Genomic DNA, 26,411 nt, shown 5'->3' with positions numbered 1-26,411 from the left:
GTAGATACTGGTGTTATGGGGAACACATTCTTACAGTGAACACATTTTGATTTCCTTCTCTAAGTTCAGCACATACTCCGTGTTAGGTGTGCTTTTCTAAACACGGGAACAGAAAGTCAAGAGATAAAAACAAAGCACCATTTGGAAAGGACTCCCAGAAATTTATTATATCAGCTTCCAGAAAGGAAGCCAAGAAATCCAGCTACTTTTCTTTTCTGGCAAGTTAATTAAAGCCACTTTACTTAATCCAGTGCTATCTGCAAAATAAAATTCTTAATGCATCCCATTCACCTATTTTATTTTTTCACTACTAGCTCATAGAACATCTTTTCTTATAAATCACTGGTACCCACTGCAGTTATGCAATTAAACCACACCTGCTATTCCAGCTATCCATAAAGGAACACTTAAAGCAATTCAATCGCCACCAGGCTAGTGACAGCTGGCAAAGCCAAACCTGTCTCCGGTAGTCTATCATATGTAATCAATTGCAAATAGAGACTCAACAGACTCATCCCATTATTTCCTGGCTAATTCCCTCAGGGAAAACAAGCCAGCAATTCTCTACTTTGAATTGTGATGCTAGTAATACCCCCTCCCTTTGCATCAGTTCACTAAACTGCTTTGGCTTTTCAGCTTGATATCCGTTATGTTATGTCAGCTGTTACATTACGCTTAAAACAATAGACTCCAGCTGGCTGAGGTCAGATGTAAAAACAACGACCTAACAAAACCATGGACCCTCCAGTTATACTGAAATTGAGATACACACTGAATGTAGCACTTAATGACAAACTATGTTCCAGACATTTGGGTAAGGCATAAAGGAAACACCTGTCACTGCAAACATTACACACTAATCCTGATAAATCCTAAATTTAAAAATCCCTCTTCACTGTTTGGTCCTGGTGTATCACCAGCCTTTCACAGCTTCAGGATTTTTTCCAAGATGGAATTTCACTTTTTCTTCTTGTTTAGTAGGTATGTAATACATTGAAAAAGATTTGTATGTTTTTATGGAAAACACAGGCTTTTGTATGGCTTTGTTTTTGAGCCAGCTTATGGAGCTAGACTGATTTATGCAAACTCATGATTTGACCCAGCATTAAATCCACAGAACAGTACTTCCCAAAACAAGTACAAGAGATTTTCAGTATCTTAACTCTGAGACTGAAGACCATCAATTCAGGTCTTAACAGCAGAAGCTACTAAAGTTGAGCTACAGCAGATGAACAAACCAGCTTGGCTCATGTGACCTTACAAAACCAAATGCAAGTGCCTGAGATGGGTACTGGGTTGAAAATCAATTACTCTATTTTTAAGCAGAATAGGTACAAGACAGACAGAAGGCACTCAACCATCTGAAATTTACTGGGACCTTGCCAAATTCTGAGGCACTGCTCCCAAGGATGTTCCCTAGGATTCTCTGCAATGGATCTTTGATCCATAATTTGTATTAAAAAAAAAAATCAGTCCTGGATTAGCATTGCCCAGTGAAAGCAGGCAGCAAGATGCTGCTTAGCATGATAGGAATATATGGTTACACGGCTTCCACATATGGAAGTAGCCATGAACTCCCTCCTGGAAGCAAGATAGCGAAGTTCATACAGTGTAGTGCAGTGTAAACACAGCAGTGCTAATTAGCTCTGCTGACTGCCTGAAGCCAATTTCTGAATGAGTGGAGGATAGCCATGTTCACAGGTCACTGTACTGAGGCTAATTAGCTACATTTATCTTAACCTGTAGTCTTGCTGACATCAATCTAACTTACGATGTAAATAAAGGATCTGACCTCTGAATGTAACTGTTGAATCTATGAATTTATAGCACAGTTACAGCACTTCTGGACACAAACTGGTTCAGACACATTAGGGCTAGGGATAGGAATTACACAAAAAGTGGTTCAAGTGGCCAAAACTGGTTTTAACCTGTAACAGAACAGATATTCAGGGCATACAAACCAGTTTGAAAATGGCTGAAACCAGTTTGAGATAAATCTGGTTGAAATATAGTATCAGACTTAACCGATTTGGCTCAAACCAGTTTATGCAATGTCTGTCCCAGACCCCTTGCTGGTTTAAGTTAAATCAGACCCCCACAGCATCCTGCCATGCTCTCTGGGCTGGGCAGTGCTCTCTGCTCCACAGCAGAGCTGGCCCCCCCTCTCTGCTCCCTGGCCAGAGCTCCAGCAGGTACAGCAGTCTCAGCCTGGCTTCTCCCTGCCCTACCCCCCCACCCCTTGCTGCTCAAGCAGGAATACCCAACTCCCACCTCCCACAGTTAAGGTGGCCATCAAAGAGGATGTTCTGGTTTTCTGCTGTTGTGTCCTCTGTTGATACAAAACCCAATGCCTTTATGTCCTCTATTTTCTTGAAGAGAAAAATAGAGGACATAAAGGCATCCAGTTTTGTATCAACAGAGGACAGAGGACAACTTGACTGTCCTCTATGATGGCCACCCTACTCACAACACAGACCACAGCCCCATGGGCCCTATGCATGTGGTATGCTAGCTAATGCCAAAAGTTGTCTATGTCTGCATTTTCAATTTCATTGGGACAGGCAGACAGAACAGTGACTGCTTAGGGCTTTTTGGAGCTAATCAACAGCTTAGCTGTTTTAACTAATGGAGAGAAGCTATTGTTTTGCTGATGGGGTGATAAACATTGTTATCAGACCCCTGCTGGCTTGCTTGCCTGTCAGTTTGCTGCAGACAGTATAAAGAAGCAGGGAGGGAGATTGAAAAGCTCCATATCATCAACAGATCCATGCACTGCACCCCCGCCACCCCCTTGCCTCAGAGTGCTAGGAGCTCTGGGGTCTGGCAACACTCCTGCCCTTTGACGGCCAGTGGGGAAAAGCCTGGGATGGTGCAGGCAGACATCCCTAATCAAAGTGTCCTGCCAAGGCCTGGCCACGCCCCCCTCTACTCAGCGCTGTAGTAGGGATGGAGGGCTGCTCTAGCATCCCAGCTTTTAGCTTGAGCCACTGAAGGCATGTGCCTGAATTTCCTCAGTCCAGAGAGAATATCTGTATGGTTACAAACCAGTTCAACCTAGCCAAGTTACACTAACCTGCAAAGGTTGAATCAGTTCAGGCTTATGTTTTTTGAATGTCTGTCTCTAGCCTAGGAAACCAAGTGCTTTCTAAGGCACTTCATTTCTGTGACTGAATTTGAACTACTTTTTATGTTTACTTAGTTAGGTGGTCAGATACCACAATTTTCCACCCTTAGTGAAACAATGGCAACAATTTTGGCACAAACATACCAGAAGTACACGAGGAAAAAGTGTCCATAGGGCAACAGATAGTCCCTACACACTATCCCCTGGCTTGCTAAATTTCCACTGTAGACATGCCCAAAAGAACCAACCTATGTTTGTTTTAAAGCTTCTCAATACTTTGGATTTTTAGTAAAGCCATTATTAATATTGCCAACAATATGTTTGTCCTAATGATCAGAGACCCTGGTTTTCTCTGATAAAAAAAAAAAATCCCCAATTTTCAGATTAAGAATAGTAACCCCAAATACACACTTTTCCATAATTAAAATTAAATACCATATATATCTCATTTGGATTATGGACAAATGTGGATTTTTGGGTTACTTTTTTAATCTGAAAATTGGGGATTTTTTTTTTTTAAATCAGAGAAACCCAGGATCCCTGCTAATGACCAGTTCTGCCTATTTGGAAGGAGGAAGTGTGATTTTTTTTTCTTAACTAAAAATGTACCACTTTCCTACAAAGATTCCTACTCATAAGTAATGAAGTTTAGGGGAGTGTCCTATTTTTCATTATGGCTGTCACTATTATTCAAAATGCTGGCATCTAAGAATCTGCTGCAGTGGCCACCACCAGAAGGTGGACAAATACTGGAACAGGCTGCCCGCAGAAGCTGCAGAATCTCCACCCCTGGAAATTTTCAAGAAAAGGATGGACAGACACTTGACTAGAATGGTTTAGTCAGGGATGATCCTATCTTAAGCAGGAGGCTGTACTAGATGATCTTGCTAGCTCCATTCCAGCCTTACTTTCCTATGACCCTGTTACTTCATATTACCAAAAAATATTTCTTACGTGTAATGTTAGAGCAATGTAACTTGCTTGTCTTCCCACTGAAGATTTTGCAAGGACGCTTGGTTATGAACTCTGAGATGACAGTAAATGTGTTCTAGGAGGGATATAAACATCTTGGAAGTCTTCTGATAAGTGAACAAGTCTGGCTCCTTATTTTTCTCCGGTCTTCTACCTCACATTCAGTTTTTGCATCAAGAAGCATCCAATTCATTGCAGCAGCAATTTTTTTTTTTTTTTTAAACAGAGAAGGATTCAAAAGACTTAATACCAAAATAGGATGGTGGTTATAATCAGAGCAGCTGCAATATTTCCTGATAGCAGCACCTACATGCACAAACGTGCACACAGAAACGCACACAAATATATGCAAATATTTTTCAGACAAAAACCTTTGGGTAGAAGTGATATCTTTTATTAGACCAATTAAATAGTTGCAAATATTTTTTTTGCATTTCTGACTACACTTCTGACTGTATTTCTGACCTAGTTTGAAAATATCAATCTTGTTGAAAAGACTGTCTATTTATTAATAGTTCAATCCTTCCAGACTATGATTTTGTCTACTTGAGACTCAGTCATTTCAACTCAACTTCTGTCCTGAATGTTGAAATATCTGTACATTATGGTCTACTGCTGCCCCCTACAGATTTTAGGTCAGAACTAATTGTTCACACTATGCGTATTTATTTTAACACACTTCAACAACAGAAATAATTGTGCACTTTCCCTCTGTCAGTCTGAACACATCTTCTTTCCTTATAAGCCCAGGAGTCTTGTCTACACAAGAAACTTGCAGGGATTTACCTTTAATCTGGTTATAAACCAATTTTGGTAAATTGGTGCATTTGGCTTTGGGAGGACCTGGTTATTTCCATTCAGAAATGGTTTATTTAAGCTTACCTTCAGCCTGCTCAGAACTGATTGAACCTAAGTATGGTTAAAACAAAAATAACAGCATTCACGTAGTTCTTTTTTATATCTGTTTAACTGAATCATTTAAAAACATGTCATATATTAAACAGGGCACCTTTCTTACACAGGGGAGCTCTTATTCTCACTTTTCCTTTTCTCCTCCTACCTTTTAAGACCCCTTTTCCTTTCTTGGAAAGGTGCCTAAGCCACAGAATCTCCTTGCCTGAGCTACATTGTGCTGCAGAGGTGAAGTTGGATCTGAAATGGCTGGCGAGTTTCTTGGGCAGTGCTTACCTCCAGAGCTCTAAGAGGGAAAAAATGATGATTTTACTCCCCAGGATCAAGCTTGCAAGACAAGCAGGCAGCTGAAGACAGTGCTACCACAGGAAGGTCTATGTAATAGAAAATTATTTGTTTGACGTATTCATCCAAGTCTCTGGGCTTAATGAAAAGGCCCAATGATGGCAAGGAATCAGCATAGCCAGACTTGTGACATTTATCATCCTCTTCATGGTGGTGCTTTCTAAGGAATCCTGTCAGATGTACGCTTGGATCCACCATCAGGTGGCTCATTGGGATTTGAAACATAAAACTAGGGCCCCTGGCAGGTGTTATTTTCATCATGCAGTGGGTACTGAGGAATTTTGTTGTGTAATGGAAATGTGCCTGACTTGATGTTTAATCAGCAGCTGTGTGGATAGGGAAAAAAGCAGTGCAGGAGCTTCAGAGCTACAGCTTCCCAGCTAAAGGAGTTCCTGCTGGGGTGGATCCAGGTCAGCCCCCCATTCCTTATGTTGTGAAGTGAATGTTCCTTGTTCAACTAATTGGAAGACCTGGGAGGATGTGGTAGAGTAGCATAGGGGGAATTTCTCCCATGGTTTGACCTGTTTGGATAATTTGAGCTCTGCTGCCTCTGCACCCCACCACCGTCCTTTGTACTGAGTGGAGGTGACCAAGGGCTGTACAATGGGCGGAGGGCATTCCCCGCCATGATTCTGCCATCCCATATGGAATGGGTCAAGTGGCTGGAGAATGGCCCTATGGCCCTTGCACAGAATTCTGGGTCACCCTGTTTCTGTGCAAGCAGCAAGAGAAAGAGCTGGTATGGTTTGGCCTGTTTTGGGTATTCCTGGGATGGGTCAAGACAGCTCCTTCCCCTGCCCTTTGCACAGTATTTTACCTTAGTACTATGTGAGGGTGCATTCCCCTTACAAGGAACCAATGTGAGGAATCAGTCGCAGATCCAGGATAGCAGCTGGGGCTGTTGATCTGCAGAGGTGAGGAAGCAGACAGCATGACTAGGGACAGACATTAAAAAAGCTATAGCCTGAATTGATTCAATCTTTGCAGGTTAGTCTAACATGGCAAGGCTGTACCAGTTTGCAACTGTATAGACATTCCCTCTGAACAGAGGAAATGCGTGGCTTGGACTAGAAGCCAGGGGATGCTAGAGCAGCCTCCGTTCCCTTCTATAGTACTGAGTTAAGCAAGGGATGTGGCCAGGCCCTGGCAGGATGTTCTGATTAAGGAGAGATCCTCTCCCCCCGCTGCTTCTGACCAGCAAGAGCCAGCAGGGAGTTGATACAGCATTTAGCTCTCCATCAAGGAAACAAAAGCCTCTCTCATTAGTTCAAGCTCTTCTTAAACAGCTTTTTCCAAGAAAGGTATGGAGGGACATTACCAGCTGACCTGCTGATTAGCTCCAAAAAGCCCTAAGCAGACACTGTCCTGTTTACCTTACATAGATGCCTCTCAGCATTAGCTAGTATACCATATGCTGGCTATGGTCCATGCTGTGGGACAGGGGAAGGGGGGAATCCCTGCTTCAGCAGGGAGTGGTGAGAGGGGGTGGTGCAAGGGGAAGCCAGACGGACCCTGCCATGCCTGCAGACTCTGTCAGAGGACCAGCTAGGGAGCAGAGGGGTGGGACCACCCCTGCTCTTAAGTAGAGAGCTCCATCCAGGGCGGCAAAGCATCTGGGACACTGTGGGACTCTGGTTTAAGTTACACCAGGGAGGGGTCTGGGACAAACATTGCATAAACCAGTTTGACCCAAATCAGTTAAGTCTGATACTATATTCAGCCAGGTTTCTCTCAAACTGATTTCAGTTATTTTCAAACTGATTTATGTGCCAAACCTCTGTTCTGTTACAGGTTTAAACCAGTTTCTGATCACTTAAAACAGTTTGTATGTAATGGCTCTCCCTAGCCCAAGACTTGTCCGAGCTCCAGGCTATGTTTGAAAGCAGCAATTGCTGCTCTGGGACCTATCAGGGTCCCAGCACAACAACTGGAGCTATGATCACAGTCCCTGTTCACCCACTGGGATGAACCCCAGGGTACCCAGGACCCAGGAAAGCCTTATCACTCATTGCATAATATGCTACGTGTTCAAATTAAACCACAGTACAAGCCAGCAACAAAGATGTCCCACATTTAATAAGTAACAAGTTTGAGGCTCGTTCACTATTTTGTGGCTGGTTTGCCATTTTTATTGTGCAATAAATCACTTGAATGTGTGTGGCATTTTACAGTTTGTCATACGGTAAGTGTAATGTCTTCCAGAGGCTTCTCTTTCAGTTCTCATACTAGTAGCAAATGCTTCTTTTGCTGGTGTAAATCTAGCTTAAAGTGGAGAGGAACTGAAAAAATCATTAAACCACATTGTTTGGTGACCCAAATTGAAAACGGGAACAATAAAACCACCATGCAACTACAGCTTTAAAAGTCTTTTATTCACAGTGTTCTGACACCGCAGCTCTGGCATCATTTGAACAACAATTTGCCCGTTGCTACTTCACAAGTCAGTGGATTTTTTATGTAATAGAATCCACTCCTCTGAACTTGTACCCCAGTCCTTTAAACCAAGACTCTCTCATTGAATTATTGATCTCAATTCCAGGTCCTGAGGAATTGTATCCATGTTGAAAGCCACACACATATATACAAATTGAAAAAACTAAATTGGACACAATACACAAACACACACACAAAACATATCAACATGGTCAACACAATGCTGCCAGCCCCAAATATTAAAAAACTGTGAGTGAGACATTACAGTACTGGCTTAAAAATCATAGGATTTAATTTGTGGTTCTTTCTAGTGGCCTTCTTGGTTTTAGAGTCATGATGTTACACACTGTTCAGATTTTCAGCTTTCCTCCACAACCATGAGGAACTGAAACTATTTTTCCTTTTAAACGAAATCTGAGATTCTCAGCTTTAGCAGCAGGAGATTTAAAATCAAAGAGTAAATACAGCAAGAGTTAGTATATCATTGCTGGCAGTTCCAACAGAAGTAAAGGTTTCAACTGGCATGGAGACTGAGCTAAGCCATTCAGATGTTTCTGTTTCTCTCGCGCTCTCAAAAACACGGTAATAAAAATTTCTCTCCTAGAGAATAAAATCCAGATTTCATTTAGGCCTAGATTTTGCCCCAGTTTTTCTTAACAATAAGAATAAATGTCTGTGCCAATAAGATGACTACTTAGCAAAAAAATTCAAACTTGGTTTTGACTGAGGTTTTTTTTTTAAATATGTATTAATAACATTATGTATTCAACTTATATGAACAATATTTAAGAAGATTGGGGAAGGAATTCAGAATGCAAAATTACAAACAACTTTATATACTCACCATAAAAATGTGCTCTTAAAGAATTCTGGGATGGGACCAACATTGAAATGAGATTCCTACAAAATAGCTTTTTCAGGCACACTAAATATCCTTCAGTTCAGCAAAATATATAATCCTCTTGGATCAGGCAATTGGATTTTCTTAGAACATGCTGAGATAACAGCATTCTGCTACATTCTGGCACTATAAAACCATTGCTTATGAAAATAAAAGAAAAATATGGTCTCTCTGGGAACATACATCTCAGAATTACTTTTTTTCCATAGTTTAAATGTTGAACTCTCAAAATCAATTCTTACACAAATACACCACATACTCTTTATGAGTCATGGCAAAAACTCTCCTGCACCAGTGTTTTAAGTCGGCCAAGTGTACATATACCCTTCAAAATGATGATCCGTTCACAAGCTTGGCTCTGACTTCAGCTAACCTTGGATAATAGCCAACGTACAACTGCTGGAGTCAAAATCTACAACAGCACCATCTAGTGAGAACAAAGTGAAAATAGCAGCATGCAAATGTAAATAGCGTTTGATGTCAGGAGACTGGCATAATGCCACTTCTCTGCTAATTGTATATTACAACTACACTTCAAACATGGCTTTCTTCCTCTATGTCTAACTTTGCATCCATACAGTGACAAGCACAGAAAAAGATTCAGTAGACAATGCAGCTTTCTCCTTTAGTGCTGCAAGCTGGGAAATCACTTGAATTACATGTTTATATTTCAACTGGAGTAGCTTTCCTCTCATTTATTTTTGCAATCTAAAGCTGGGTGGGGTTGTTGAGAAATATAACTTTTAAAATTTACTTATCATTTATGATGTAAATTTCTTGATTCTTTACTTTGTAGAGGGGATACAATACTGTTAGAGGGCGAGTCACCTCAGAATATAAATTACCATCATACTGTACTAAGCAAGTCCTGAAGACATTTGAATCTGTTCCTCTTACATGGCTGTAATGTTCTGTGGGCCTACTTTTGTTTCTGAAACATAAAATCTTTAAAATGGGCCAAATAACTTTCCTTCACTAGTCTTCTCAAACAAAATAACAACATTCTCACACTCTATATCAGCAGTTCCCAGCCTTGGGGGTCATTACTCCATCTAGGTCACAACGATAAAAACCAGGGTCGCAAAGACAATCATAGATTTTCTCCTTTAAAGGAGAAAAAAGCAGGAAACTCCCCTTGCAGGCTGGCAGAGTACCAGGTACTCTGTTTGCGGTACTGCAAACCACATGTGCACACTCGTCTGGATGCACCCTCTTGGTTCACACCAGCACAAAAAAAATGATGGAGTTGAGAAAGGATTAAATCATGAGTCACAATCTGAACATCTCCTTTTCCCCACTCTTTTTAAGCAGTTAGAGCAAGAATTAGAAGAGTCATTGTTTGTTTTATGATACTCGTGCTTAATGTTTAGAAGCATTGCAGCACTGTGGGAAATGAGTCTTTCCAGGATTTTCAGCAGACTTCAGATTGGGTCCAAACTGATGCTGAAGACAGATAAGCCCAAGGAAAACAAACAGCACAATCTTATCTGTAACAGCCTCTAGTGGGCTGCTTATACTATGGACATTATGGAGGTGTTGAGATTTCTGATTTAGCATGTACCACTGTAACTACTGCTGATGTACAGCAGTGTATGGAAGAAGAAACTAACAGCTAATGAGAGGGCATGTACAAGAATTTACCACTTGAAATTCCAGAGAAGTGCAAAGGTTTAATGAGTTGCATAATACAGATTCAAAGAGGAATATGAATATTAGAAGATATTACAGACACACACACACACACACATATATGTGTATAAACACAGAAGCACGCATGCACATACATTCATAAATGAATCTAATGAGTATCCTTGTACATACCATCCAAAATAATGTCCCTGTGGCCAGAGCTGCATACTGTTCAATTGTAGAAAGCACGCTGAATATAAGGCAGATCAACACTATAAGGAAACTAGAAAGAAAATAACAACAGTGAGATTACTAACATGTTTTATTAAAACTCAGTAAAAATAGGGAAGGAGCATAGGTAAAATAAGCAAAATTCTCTATTTTTTAATTTCCTTTGTACGTGCAAAAATTATTTCTTAAAATCACACCTGAAACACATTTAGCAGTCATTTTGCCTTTGGTAGAACAACACATATTTCTTTTTAAACATGGAGGCATAGGGAAAGGGTTGGGTTTTTGGTTTTTGTTTTTTTGGACAGGAACCACACCCTTGATGGCCTTGGGGTTCATCATATCTTCAAGGAAAGGTACTTGTGAGCACAAATCTTTATAGTGGGTTTAGGGAAAAACCTGATACTCATTATTGCTAAAAAAGCTGAAATTCCCTTTCTGATTAGAATCTGAAAGAATAGGGGTTGTATAGGCAACCTGAAGAAGAAACAGTAAGAGCAATTGAGACCCTCCCCCGTGATGTGGAGGAATAGTGACAACCCCTGGAGGTGGGAGCCAGAGCAGTGGCCCCTGACACTGTACTGTAGTAGTTCTCCCCAGCCACTAGAGCAGAGTGCTCCCTACCACTGTATCCCAGCAACACTCCCCAGCATCATAGTGGCAGCAACTCTGGTGCGGGCCTTCCTACCTAATACCTATTTCTTTGGCTGGTGTAAGTTGTAGAGCCCTTGGAGCAGAGCGGCAAGCCCTGGTAGCAAGGAGCAACAGGGCCTCCACGCTGGGCTTCCCTACCCAGCACTTGGCTACTTGACTGGCATAGCTGGTAGAGCCCTAAGAAGCCACTCCTGTGTGATACTCCCTTCCCAACTGATTAGGTTAGGTGGTAACTCCCTGGGTTGATTTCCTGCTGACTGTGACTGCGAGTTGTTTTAAGCTACAAGTAAGGGTTAATAGTTAAGTTTTTCCTTAAGGTGCATGCTTGCTCCTCTTTACAAACCCTGTTATAGTTTAATATTTGCTTGTGGGTGGGGAAGTTTATTGAACATCTGGTTAAAACTTATACTTAAAGTTGAACTGGCCCTTGTTACTTCCATTCGGTAATACCTACCTACCTACCTACCCACCCATCTACCACCCACATCTCTCTCTACATCTATACACAGTATAACCTCATAAATCTGGCATCTTTAAGACCTAGCACCTGCCAGAAATTTGACCTGGCCAGTCAGACACATGGACAGAGAAGGGGCGAAAGCTTGCATGCAGTGGCTGCCATCGCCATCCACCACCCTGTGCCACCATGCCGCTCTGCATGCAGCCACCGCTACTCCCTCACCCTACTGCACGACTGGCTGCTGGGGGTAAACAGGCCAAAAAAGGTTGAAAACCCCCAATGTAGTGTATTTCTTAAAAGTGCCAGATTTTTGAGAATTCTGGAATTTTGAATTTCCGGGCACCTGGCTGGGGTCATCTGACCCCAGATGTCTTTCCTGCTCATGCAGAGGGCTGGACCCGATCATCCTTTGGGGTCCCTTCCGGCCATACGATTCTATGACTGAAAACCGCATTTATTAGGGGAGTGCAAAATGGGCTGTATTCGATTTGGATTCGGATTCGCCCTAAATCAGGGACAGTGATTAGATTAATTGATCCAGATCACTGTCTCTGATTCGATTCAGCTGAATACGAATCTGACGATTCAATGCCAATTTGGAGAATCAGTGATTTGGACAGAGACACAGCTTTAAATGTTTTTTTCTACATACCTCGAGCTACCAGGCATGGCTTATAAATGCTGCGATGCTGGGCCGATGAAGCATCACACAGGAGCATGGGAGGGTCCCCTGCGTTCTTGGCAATGAACCTGGAAGTGGACCGGAAATAATTCTGGTCCACTTCCAGGTCTGCTGGGGAGCATGTGGGGGGGAGGGCCACACCCTCCCCTGGCTCTGCAATTGGCTGTGGGAGGGCCCCGGGTACCCCCTCAGACCCAGGAGGCACTAGTCACTGAGTCAGGGGGCTGCAGGGGCACCACCCAGTGCACTGGTCTGGTCCACTTCTAGGTCTCCTGCTAAGTGCACTGGGGACACTCCATCTACCCCAGCATTGCAGCATTCAAGAGCTGCCTGGAGGTATGTAGAAAAAACATTTAAAGCTGTGTCTACGTCCAAATCTCTGAATCTTTCCAAATCAATTCAGAGGGTTCCGATTCGATTCCAATTCAGAGATTTGGCCACCAAATCGGGACGAATCTCTGCCAAATTGAATCAGGGACCAAAGCTTCGTATAGCCCTAGTATTTATAAGATTACACTGTATATGTTAAACCCAAACTACAGATCAAATTACAAATGTTTACAAATGACTACATTTTCACGCTATCACACCTCATCTGTTTCCTACTGCTGTGCTATTACTTATAAAGAGAAGATCTTGACTATGTGCAAGACACTACAAGTACCAGCAATGTATAGTATTCAGTAATTTGGGTTGATTTCAATTAGTCTATGTTATTTTAATGAATGTAAAACATTTGATTGTTTCACATATAATAATGAATGAGGTCATGTTCCACCAAACCAAGCATACACAATATTGTCATATCCTTTGACATGGAGCTGAGCAGCATGATGTGTGCATGAAAGATTAAACAAATTAGACGGTGCGCTGACCCAGCAGGATAACATGAGGAAGGTCCTTGGTGACTTCCTCCTCCAAAATCCCTCCCGTGGGTGTTTCCACTAGGGAGGGGTGATCTGGATCAACATATTTGAAGGAAATGATGATACTGGGCAAGCAAGTTAATCAAATAATTTCTCTAATCATCACAAGCAAGTAAGGTAATTATTTTATAAATATAAACACATGTGAACTTGCAAAATATCTGAGACATTGAAAGTTACAGTATACAAATATGTCTAATCTAGCTAGATTTTATTTAAGGCTCCATTAGCATAATCTCTAAGCACTAATAATCCTTAATGTATTTATTTTTGCACCATACCTGCTTTTCAAGGAGGTGTTATTTTCCCTCCATTTTGCAGAGGTGATATAAAAGATTACCATATTTTCTTGCATACAACATGCCCCCAAATGAATTTTAAAAAAAGGATTTTTTGGAGTCATGTCTGAATCTTGACCATCGCTGCACAGCTAAAGCTACAGTTTTAATGTTCTCACAACCACTACTGAATTGCTGGGCTAAAAGTAACTGCCATTACTGCAGTGTCTGTGAAAAGGTTAAAACTAACTCTGATGTTAAGATCACACTGTGATATGTCCTCTCTGCAACCACAGAAAGAAATAGAGCCCTGGCGATCATTACTGTGTCCCTTTGCTTCTATTCCAACACAGAAGTCAGTTTTTCCACTTAAGACATACAGCCCAATTTAGAAGGGCAGATTTTGGCAGGGCATGTGGCATGTATAAGTGATTTGGTCCCAGATAACATATGATGTCTGTGGTAGACCAGGGAACTGGGCCCAGGTTTCATGAGTCTCATTACTGAAATCCTAACAGTCACTCAGTAAAAACTAGGATAAATTGTGTAGGTCTAATCCACCCACCTGTTCGTAGCAGAAGCCTTGAAGAAAATATTTTGTGTTTTTTTATTATGGGGAGCCACTACTTATATGGAGTTTTGCATGCAATTGTTCAGGCGTTATTCCTACAAGATTTAGTATACTCCTTTGTAAAGTAATGTCACGTGTTATCTGGACAGTCTTCATGAAAGACCTTGCAACAACACGGTGAAGGATAAAGACACTTGTATTTTTCTTTCCTCCTTCACTTCAGACTATCTAATAGAGCAGAGAAAAAGGAATTTCAACTGTCTGTATGTTAAAAAATTACCACACGTGCTGCAAAGATCAGTGATTACAGTTCACTGTGGTTTAAAACAAGTCCAGAATTAATGTTATAAGAATACAAATGAGACACATAGTAAGAGGACACATACGGTGACAGATAAAATACAGACACAAATTCACCTACCATCTTTATGGAAGTTGTATTTCTTAATTCCACACCATCTTGTCTCCCTTAGGACATTTTGTTTTTTCACCAGACTGCTTTTATTTACCTTTCAGCTATCATCACCCTACCTCTCTAATGGATCGTTTACTTACTTCCACGGAGCAAACTAGCACCATGGTTGGGTTTTTTTGTGTAATTGGTTTTTACTTTGTAAATGAAAGCAGTGGTAATAAAAAGGGAAGATTAATAGCACCGGATCGAGCCAAATGCAATAAGAGGGAATCATACAGATTTTTCCACAGACCTGTGCCAATCAATATTGAGAAATAACAGGCATAATTAAAGGTAGCTTAACAGACAAAGGGGTTAATATTGTGCTGAATACAGAACAGAAGATTTATTTTTAAAAAAATATAACTGCTTCTGGGGGAAGCACGAGATTCACAGAACGTCTTATTTATTTGTTTCCCTGTGGTACTAAAAGGATTTCCTGTTTACCATAACCAAGTGCCTCTAGTCTATGTTAGGTGTTTATCTAGCTCCCATTAACATAATATCAGAACTACTTGCACTGCTTAATTTTTTAATGCCAACAACACCTCTGTGAGATCATGCAGCTATTATCCTATTTTGTGTGAAGGGAACCGAGGCACAGAGCAATTAACCAACTTGCCCAAAGCAACACAAGGAATCTGTCGTGACCCAGGGATGAAACTCAGTTCCACTTGTCCTAAGTTAGCACTCAGTCTAATTACCAGACTGCCTTTCTCTAACTATTTAAATGAAAATGCATTGCTCACAACATATTCATTTTCTTCCTGAGAATAATGAACGTGACGAGTTCAATAATCTACAGGTTGAACTGAGGTGTGAGATTTCAACCTTGCAGGAGTCCAGGAGTATATTATTTCTTGAAAATTTTTAGTTCAATTTGATCTAGCAAATAAACATTTTTGTGAGGACAATTTTTCCTTAAAACAGATGCATTACTACAGTATCACTGAGTTCATAGGCTACTGAATTGTCACAGCCAAATTATTTTCCCTAACCAAAAAAAATTAGCTTCTGGACACAGATTTACTGATATGTCAGCTGTCTATTGGTAGTTCAGTTAGGTATATCAGCCCTATTAGGACTTGATGCTCCCATCCCGGGACTGTCCTACCCATAGGCAACTGGTAGGGGGCGCACGGGGGTGTACGTGCCCCCCTTGACAAAGCCGGTGCCCCCCTGACAGCCAACACTGATGCTGTCAGTAGGGCTGGTGCCCTCCTGACAGGACCACTGCCAGCGGTGGCTTCTGTGGGTGCCCCCCCCAGATTCAGGAGGCACCCATCACTCATGGTCCTGCCCAATTAGGGATGGTCACCCTATCTGGGCTTCATTTCTTCCTAAATGTTGAGATCCCTGGGGGTTTCTCTCTCCCATAACACTCTGCAGATTTCCCTTCTCAGCAAGCATTATGTGATGTATCATAAAAATAACAGAAATCACGGTACAAAATTGGAGACACAGTCCAGCCAGGGAGCTTGGTCCATATAAAAGTATGGGGGCAGCAGAGTCCCAAACTGCAACTCCAATAGCTCAGGCTACTTGAACAAACCCGAATGAAATATTTTTTTACTTTAGTAATGGTGAGTTATTTTCTTTTGGTTGAAATGTTTTGACATTTCTCAAATCAAATCTGGAATTCCACGAAAAAATTTGGATTTCAACTTTGCATCTGAAAATGCAAACGGGATGAAAATAAACTACTAAAACATCACAACTTCCTGTTTGACAGAACTCCTGTATTTTACTCAGCTCTGGTCAAAATTTAGACATACTGGCATTCCAAATTGCGATATATATATATATATTTTTTTTTAATCAGCATCAGCAGGAGCCTTTCTAGTTACCCGAGCAAATACATTAACTAAAAGTCTCTTCAGTTCATTTAATGTTACAGCTTTCCACACCGCCTCTCCCCTCCACATATTTGGACAGTTCACACACAGTAAAACCAAATGTTATCAAACTAGCTTCCTCCTACATCTTCTTTCTACCTGAGACTGAGAAGCAGCCTATGAAACTGCAGGTTAAAAAATAATTCATTAGAAAGAAGCAGATTTAAAATAAAACTGAGTTTAAGTCCATAAAGACCGGTTTCTTTCTGCTAATTAATGAACAGATCTTTGAATATTAAGAAAATGAGGTCTCTCTCTACTGCTATTCAAAAGAATGATGCCCAGTTTTTTCACCCAGAACTGGGTGATGAGCAGTGCCAGGTCAGTTCATGATCTGGATCTAGTTCCTGGACCCAGTACAGGATGCAGTACTGATCCAGCCAGGGCCATATCCCTACATGCAGAAATGGCCTGGCTCGGCCCCAATCCAGCTGTGTGGGACTTGAAAATTTGGTGGCAGGGAAGTAGCGGAAGTATTAATTGCAACTGCTCACCCACTGCCAATTTTCTGGATCCATGGGGAGTCCCAGGAGCTGGATGACATGTGATCAGGCCCAGGGGCTGGGGGTTGAGCACCCCTTATTTAATAGATGTCTTCTATGCAAGTGTTCTGTGTTAGTTACTGGTGTTGGGAAATCTTATTACACACCTGCATTGTCATTTGTCTCTTGTGTAAATTATGTAATCCTCAAATTCCTCAGGGCATGCTTGTTGGCATCCTCACATTAATTTGTCTGGTACTTAGAGAATGGAGAGGGAGGCACAGAACTGGCACCAACCAGCCCAAAATCCTGAACGAGAGTTCTAGAGCAGGTCTAAATTGAGCAATAGAAGGCCTGAGTTTTCACTTGCCTTGGCAGCGGCACAAGGCAGTGAACAACACCCTGTTCTTAAACATGCAATTTTTTTGCCAACATCAGGCATATGTGTGAGGGGTTTTTTAACTTAGTGATTACCTTGAGTCTCATCTTAGGGATGATAACTGATCTCCTCACTACTGACATGGAAGAAGGAACTGCATACCACTTAAAAGTTCCTGGTTGATGATGAATTGGAAGGAATACCATACAGTAGCAATTCTGTTATTAAGAACTATAAAACTTAAGTCTTTACGTAAAGCATGTCCTTTCATTCAGTCAAGTTTTGTCAGTTGCTAGTACATTACCAACTACTATGACTTTTCTTTTTAATGTGGTTCTATTTCCTGACAATTATTGCTCCACAAAACCCAAATAGACAAAAACTGCTGTATATTGGATAGTCACATGTATAAAAATATTTGCTCAAGATGTCCCATCTTCAGCACAGCTTAGCAAGTATCTATCAGTCTCCTGCCACTTCCCCACAAACACATCGGTGCAGCCCTTATCTCTTGTGCTAATACTGTTTTAACATTGAATAAAAGGATAGCATACCATAAAGAATATTAAGTGATACTAAGTAGTGATACTAAGAAGTTACCAAGGGAGAAGCTTATGCTCCGGGTCCCCCTCTTAATCCAAAAATACAAAACCATTAAGAAGGATAAGGATTCACAACCAGTACCGCAACTCAGTCTGGGCATCAGGACACTGTATTTACTATGCCTTACTACTTGTCTACTGCAGTGCAAAACAAATTGGAAATGGAAGAGACCCACGGAGTCATTTTGTCCCTTGCTGATCCAAGTCACAGAGGCCCACTGTGGAGATACTATTTTGTCATCAGATGATTTACTTCCACTATGCTAGCAAATGACTTTTATTTTAATATCTGCTTTGGTCTATACCCTCTGTTGACTACCTTAGAACACTTTCTAACATTTCCTTAACAAATGTTAAAATATAATGTTAGTGTTGCCTTTGTCTCACTGAATCTTGATACACTTTTCTGTTAAATCTACAGAAGAATGAAAATAAAACAGAATATTCCACCATGAATGATGGTCAGGATAGTCATCATGATATACCCCAACATGGCCCCTGCTCTTTGCACCTGTCAAAGAGAGCACAAATGGAATTAAATGCATCTGATTTGATACTTCCGTAGTGTGGGATCCTCATCAGGTGTGCAGATGGCTTAGTCAGCTCCTACTCAACCAAAATAAAAGAGCACCACAGAGCACGCTTTGCTTTGGCAATTCCTTTTAGGTGAATATCTTTTGAGGAATAGTACCAGTTGGCAGGGCTTAAAGCAGCTCTAAGAGGCTCAAACCTTGATAAAGTCACAGCGAGCATAAAGCTATAGGTCTGAGGCCATTTTTTAAAATTAGATAATTAAACATCAAATATTTACAGAGACTGGAACTATAGCCACACTCTATTATTCAGAATCTTGACAAGTAACCACTATTAAAAGGTACAAGCAATAAACTATGACACAGTTCATCAACGTTGCAACACAAGATTGAAGTGTATTTAGACCTCAACACATCCCATGCCTGTTCAAATTAAAGAATTAATTCTAACCTCAGGTTCCTTTTCCTAAAATAAAAAGGATTACTAATAACTTTATCCTGTTGCTGGAGTTTATGTGGGAGATGCATGTCTTGGCAGTAGTCTTTCTTGTGTTAGTAGCATAGCTGCGTGGGAAGTCATTGCTGCCGATGAAAAGCTAAGTGTTCATGACTTCCTTTTGCAATTCAAAAAATCCATTTAAGTTTCTCATTAGAAAAGTAGTGCAGACAATGACTGTGTCATACAACATACTTTTTGCTTTGAGACTATCACACCTGAATTTCTCCTTTGAAAATGAAACATTTCTTTGCAGAATAGATTTACAAGCAGAACTTCCCCATATTCGCTGCAAAAAGCTGTACTTGCTTATGGACAAAAAACTAATTTTGAAATATTAGTGAAATATGACAAGAATCTATTTATAGGGGATACATATTTGCACTGCTCTCATCTTGACAGCAAAGCCTTTGAGTGGCATTTTTTAGAAAAATACAATATTCACAGCAACATATAATCATTCAATGAAAGACTGCAACATTTGCACAAAGTGAAGGAAGCCTTAGTTTTGAAATTCCTGGTTTTAAGAGATTAAAGCAGTGGCTCTCAATATTTTTATTCTCAAGGAATCTCTCCATAATTTTTCTCAATCTGGAGGCACACTGCAAATGCAGGCAGAGGGAAACCCTCCTTTTCATTACCCCTCAACCCTCAGTTGCCTTTACCTGATAAAGCTAATGCAGGCTGTAGTGCCCTTTTCCATGGCAGTTACTTCCCAGGCCAGCCTCACACGTAGCTCAGAACATCTTATGTAGAGTTTAGATTATGGATGGTATGGAACAGTTTGGATAGGGATGATCCTGCCTCAGGCAGGGGGTTGGATGAAATAACCTCTGGAGGTCCCTTCCAGCCCTATACTGCTTTATGACTCTATGGTTCATACGGGGAGTTTCATCTGGTCATAGCAGCAGCAGTGGCACCACTGCCACCACAGCACCCTTGAAGGAACTCATGGCACCCACTTTGGGAACCACTGAATTAAAGTGTCAATATGACATTCATATTACAGACTTCCACATAAATTTAAAAGACTCAATGCCAGTCCCAAGTCATTCACAATCTAAAGCCCTGATCCAGGAACAACCTCAGAGCAAGTAGATTCCTAAATAAGCATGAGGGGCCCCTGAAATCAGAGGGCTTCTGGTCTGCTCATTTGAACTTTCTTGGAAGATAATTGGGCCTAATGGATAAGCACAAGTTTTTTTTATCCTTTAATATAAAGGACAATCTCCAGATACAAATGCATACAGAAATTCTCCAACACTGTTTTCCAATTGCATTCTGTCTGAATATATAACTAATGATTCAGCAATTGTATCAAATATTTCCCCGACCACCACATTAATTATGTTTATTGGTTACATCAAAAATGAGCAACAGAGCAAAGTTTCTGAATGAGTAAAATAAATGCATCTTGCCAAATTTCCCTCCTCTCCCCCTCCACACAAATAAATCAATGATCAAATGCCCCTTGAATGGACTTCTGGAAATGGTGTTCCTCAGTGAGAAATTCTGAATGGCAAGTATTATGACAGAGGTCGTTAACAGTGTTAGCCTGAAATTAGCCTGAAGGCTATGCAATGTACTGTGATGCCAAGGAAACTACCACCAATCTCCAAGAAGTAGTTTACAGACATTTGGTAGGAGAGGGCCTCCCATAGCCACTGGTAAATAGTAAAGACTTCAGAATGGAGCCATTTCACACTTGTTAATCACATCTTTGAGAGATAAAAGTACTTCTTCCTTGGAAGGCAGCAGATGAAAGAGCCAAAACATTACCCTGAATTAAGTTTGGTTTTCTTACAATAATGAAGTAGAAGTATGGAAAAGAAAATCAGCTGAGCTATATCTCTATCTAGAAAAAAATAACTCACCTCCAATACTCTATTTCAAATCATTTCAATGCTACAAAAACCTCAACAGTTTTCTAAAGGTAAAATGGGTTGGTATCCTGCTCTATTTATAGGATCTATCCTCAAGCCTTCCCAAACAATTTGACACAGGATTTGAGGGCTGGGGACAAAGATGGCTTTATGCCATAAATTGAAAGAGGTGTAAGAAAGTCTCCTGCCAGACATTAGAGCTGCCTATGGACCACACACCAGTTCTGGATTCCTAGTCAGTGAGATTACCATGTCTTTAAAATAAAGCACATCCTTAAGTGTGTTGCTGGACTAATGCCAGACTACTCAATACCTTGCAGGATTGAGCACTATGATTGTCAGGGCATAAAGCAATAGTTAGCATTTATATAGCACTTCACATGTTCCAAACTGCTGTAAAAACATTACTGAATTAAGTCCTGTGAATCCTATGCATTATCACATGTGAAAGGAGGAATTATAAAGGACAAAAAAGCAATGGGAAAAATAATATCTGGCTCTCACCAGCTTAATACCACTGTTGTACAATCATAAGAACTGAAACATTCTGGAACATAGCACATCTTTTCACAAAGGACCTGGTGTAAGGCCAGCTGAAGAAAATGGAAATCTGCTGTGCTTTCTTCAGCTTTGACTCAGACCTGGCAAGATGTTAGTCATGCCAATGATAAAATCCACACCTACGTACACATATTGAATGGTTTGCCCTCAATTGGAAGACACAGAAAGCTATGAAGAGGAGCTTTTTTGCACTAATTTAAGTTATAATTTAAACTAAAGCTTTGGAATAGCTTTTACACTTTAAAAAAAAAACCTTTAAAAATGTAGAAAATGCTGAATTACTAGTTCCAAGTAAGAAAAGGGGAATAGACCAGACACCATCACTTCTAATTTCTACTCAATTTCCTGTCTTGTTATTCTTCAATAATTCCTTTTCATCTCCTTTTGTGACCCAAATGCTCATACAGGGAAAAAGTTTAGTGTGGATTAAGTACATTAATTCTTCATGCATACAGCCCACAGCACATACCTACATATCCAACCATCTAATGTTCCCATGTGTAAGATGTTATGGTTGGACAAATCAAGTACTTCAAAGCTAGAAAGTACCAAAGCTTGGGTACTTGCTCTGCTGTCTTTAACTACATATGATTACTTTTCTACAAGTTATGGCAGTGGCCTCAATACTAGTCAGTTTCCCCCTCTAAATCCTAGACAATCCCTCATCAACTCTATTTCTCTTCTCCAGCCTTATACCATCTTCCTCCTTCAGTCCAGCTTTTGCTCCCTTTCTATCTGAAGAGGCAGTTTCCTCTTCTCTCGCAGGACCCAGCACTGGGGCACAGATGAACATCACCCTTTTTAATTTCCAGTGCCCAGCACTAGACCAGCAGAAAGCTGCATTTGCAAGGAAAGACTTACTAAGCCCCAAACTGAGCATGTCCAGTAGAAACAAATCTTTGGAAAACTTATCTGTGAAGCTCTAGCAAGTTTACCTTAATAAACTGTGGTTTTGTTTTTCATAAATTCATAACTTGAGCAAATTTGGGTGGATTTTCATATGGATGGCAGAAAACACAATCCTAATATAACAGCCACTGCACTGAGAGTACATGGAATGAACACATCCTTAAAATGATGTAATGCCACTTCTAGTGAAGTAGACTTATCCCTTGTCCATGTAAAGGGCAGTTTCCTCGAAACATCAGGTATCATGGGGTAGCTTTAGTGTGTACACAGGTCTTCCCTAGTTTAGTCAGTCACCAGCCCCCTCCCAATATTGTTTTACCCCCTCTCAGATCTCACCTTGCCATTTCACTTTTCTGAACTTTACTGCTCTTGAATCACAACGAAAATGTACCCTCTCCTATTTCAAATTCTGCTGGCAGGCAGGTTCTGTCATCTGTTTAGATGCACCAAAATTTGAGAACCTGGAAGTCCATCCATAACTTTTTCTTTTCTTCAGTAAGAAAAGTGGGTGTGTTTGTCAGATTACCAGATCCTTGGAGGTAACTGCTGTATAGAAACTGAACCCAATAACGGCTTGACAGGCAAACACAAGAGCATGTGGCTCCTGAGCAGTTGTTTGTGTGTGAAAGCAGCTTATACTTCTTTGTTCCACTAAACAATTGTTTTACAAATGAGGTATCTGTATGTAGGTGGACAGTTATAAAATAAGTGATGTGCCAGTAGATGGCACTCAAATACAGTACTGCTCATTGTCCACTATCCTGCTTACATATCAGAAATGTATTTCTCTCAAGCCCAAATTTGGCAGAGTTTGTTGTGCTCCTTGATGCATCAATGAAATGGTTATTAATAAGGATAGGACACTAGCAGTTACAAAACCGAAAGATGTTTTATTCAATCATGGGCTCAGTGGGTGCATCTACATGTGCACTTTACTGCAGAGTTGAATAATTAGCTCCACAGTAAAGTGTCACCATCTACACATGTACCCATATTAGGGTGCAGTAAATTAATTAACTCAGCTGTAGGATAGTACTGTCCAAGACAAATAGTATCCTATGATGGAATAATTTACACTGCCACAATGCATGACTAGATGGTGGCTGAAGCTGGCTGGGGCATGAAGGTGCTGCAGTGTAGGGGCTGCCTTCTGGCTAGCACCATACTGTAGCATCTGCATGCCCCAGCCAGCCCCTCCACCACCTGATGCCACCACCCAAAGCCCAGGACTGAGCCCCTGGGACCTCTGTCAGCCTGGGGCTGCTCTGCCCTAGCTCAATATCCTACGGTCACGGGCACACATGTAAATGCTGTGCCCAGGGGAAATAAACTGGTGTAAACTTCACCAAAGTTTATTTCTTCACCCTAATTGCACATGTAGATGCACCTAGTGTCTATTAAACCCTTACCAGAAAATAAGGGGTTCTTTCCTTACACCTAAGGTAGAATTATAATACTAGAACAGAGGAGTTCAGCATATTATCTGTTTTTCTTTTTTATCTGTGTTTTCACATTGCTATGTTTTACACAGCTGCCTCCTAGCTGTCATACACTCATCACCACAGGTAAAGAATTTCAGTATATGTGAAGTAATTTTAGGATGTGACACCACTGTAAAAAGCTTTGAGACCTTATGAATATAAGATACTATATACTACTGCAGGACAATCCTTCTGTATTTATACCAGTTACAGAACATAATATAGCAAACCAATTTCTGCTTCAAGTTTCACTTTGACAGGAGTAATATGTAGCAGTGCTCTCTCAGCTGCAGCAACAGTATAAGCTGATCTATACATTAGACTATCTAAAACTGGTTAAGAGCACACAGTAAAGGACCATATTACCTGACTGTCAAGTCGCAGCTAATATACACATAAGGGGTATGCAAAATAGGCTGTATTCAATTCAGATTCAGCCCAAATTGGGGACAGTGATTCAATTCATTGATTTGGATCAGTATCCTGATTGGATTTGCCCGAATCTGAAGATTTGATGCTGATTCAGAGAATCAGAGATTCAGCCACAGACACAACTTTAAAAGTTGTTTCTACATGCCTCGAGGTACTAGGTGCAGTTCGTGAACACTGCAATGGTGGGGTGGATGAAGTGTCCCACAGGAGAGCAGGGGGGCCCCTGCATACTCAATGGCGAACTTGGAAGTGGATTGGAAGTACTTCTGGGTCCACTGCCGAATGCGCTGGAGGGCCCCCCTGCACCCGGCCTGGCTCAGCGATCGGCCACAGGGGGACCCCAGGTCCACCCCCAGACCCAGGAAGCACCAGTTCCTGAGCTGGGAGGGCACATGGGGGCTCCCCCACATGGTCCCTGGCAGACATAGAAGTTGACCGGAAGTGCTTCTGGTCCACTTCTGGGTCTGCTGCCAAGTGCGCTGGGGACCCCCAGGCTCTTGTGGGATGCTCCATTTGCCCCACCATCTCAGCATTCATGAGCCACCTGGTACCTTGTCTGAATCACTGAATCTTTCTGAATCAATCTGGAGGTTCCCGATTTGATTCAGAGCAATTAAAGAGTCTCCCGATTCAATTCAGATTCAGAGATTTAGCCACTGAATTAGGCCAAACCTCTGCCGAATTGAATCAGCGACCGAAGCTTTGTACGGCCCTAATATACACTATGTCGCGCATCATATAGCCACCACAAAGTGCATCCTCGATGCATTCACACCTATGCAGAATATGGGTAGAAGGCCACACAGGTTGAATTAGTGAACCTTATAGATTAACTAATTCATTTACAGGATCTGATTAAGTGGACTTGAAGAGAGCAGGGGCACTAAACTGAAAAAAAAATAAAGTAATTTAAATACAAAGGAAAGGGAAATGGGGAGGAAAGGATTAGGTATTTTTGAGAGAGGCAAAGGTGGTTTGAAGAAATTAAAAGAGATTAAACAAAGCAGTTAACCCACTGAGAGACACAGGGGCTATAAAAACTATTCTAAGTAATGGAAAAGAATCCAGAGTCTCTGTTTAGACTACGCTCAACACAATTCAGTCTGAAGATGATTTCTTGTTCTGCAATTTCATTTTCAAGGTTTTTTAAAAAGTTTAAAATTGTTTAGAACAATTATGCACATTACAGGTCACTGCAACAGGAGTTAAAGGCCAGTTCTATTACCCCTAATCATTGATGATACACTTCTGTCTTAAGAGCTGATCCTCACCAGCTCTCATGAGATACTTGGGCTACGATGAAGCAGGGAGAGAGCTTGAAAAGCTCTGTATCATCAACAGATGCATGCACTGTACACCACCCCCACCTTGCCTCAGAGTACTGGCCTGGGGCTGGTAATGCTCCTGCCCCTTGAGCAGCCAGCGGGGAAAAGTTTGGGACCATGCAGGCAGACATCACTAATGAGAGTCCTGTTGGGTCATGGCCATACCCCGCTCAGCTCAGCTTCCTGAAGAAGGGAAGAGAGGACTGCACTAGTCTGCAGCCATTTTCCTGAATTTCCTCAGTCCAGAAAGAATGTCTGTCCAGTTTAAAACCAGTTCAGCCTAGTCAGGTTAGACTAACCTGCAAAGATTGAATCAATTCAGGCTCAGGCTTTTTGAATGTCTGTTCCTAGCCCTGGTGTCCCTCAATTCCCACTGACTTCAGAGAGTTAGGAAAACTTTGCCTTTTATGGGTGGCCCTCAATGCCTTGTAGCCTCAGGCCCTAGTGGAGTTTCTTTGCTTGGCTTTTGTGAGTTTATCATGTGCATAATAGCATGTCTCTTTTGTGGTTTAATATAATATCTAGACAAATAAATGGAATAGTTAACCATTTGCTGAGAAATAATTCACATTCAGATCAAGGTTCAGAACTGATAAAATATTAATAAATGCATTTGATAGTGATAACCTACAGTATTTAGAAACAAGGATCACTACAGACAAGCTGCAAATACATGCATCAATAAAACTAGCTCATGAAAATGCAGATAATAAATACACACTAACATAAAAAGTAATATTTGTGAGGTAGAGGTGGAAAGTTCATCCATTTGTTTTCAACTGAACATTTATATTCTTGAAATAGGAATCTTTCAAATGACACAAGTAAGCTTGTGGTGAGACCCAAAATTAAACAAAAGTC

General features: G+C 41.0%; 1 protein-coding gene across 5 annotated transcripts in view; it reads right to left on the bottom strand.

The window, feature by feature from the left end:
* The window catches only part of KCNQ1 (potassium voltage-gated channel subfamily Q member 1), a 613,215-nt gene that overhangs the window by 490,060 nt on the left and 96,744 nt on the right, over positions 1-26,411 (bottom strand). For all 5 annotated transcript variants that reach the window (XM_090032512.1, XM_090032508.1, XM_090032510.1 and 2 more), the window contains exon 2: positions 10,509-10,599. In XM_090032512.1, the coding sequence (XP_089888638.1) occupies positions 10,509-10,599 (91 nt within the window). The remainder of the gene's footprint in view (positions 1-10,508; positions 10,600-26,411) is intronic.

The sequence above is a fragment of the Crocodylus siamensis genome, chromosome 2 (genome assembly GCF_052110815.1).
Source record: "Crocodylus siamensis isolate JL-2025a chromosome 2, ASM5211081v1, whole genome shotgun sequence".
In the NCBI taxonomy this organism is placed as follows: domain Eukaryota; kingdom Metazoa; phylum Chordata; order Crocodylia; family Crocodylidae; genus Crocodylus; species Crocodylus siamensis.
Note: the sequence above shows the minus strand (reverse complement) of the source record. Positions and strands in the feature narration are given on the sequence as shown.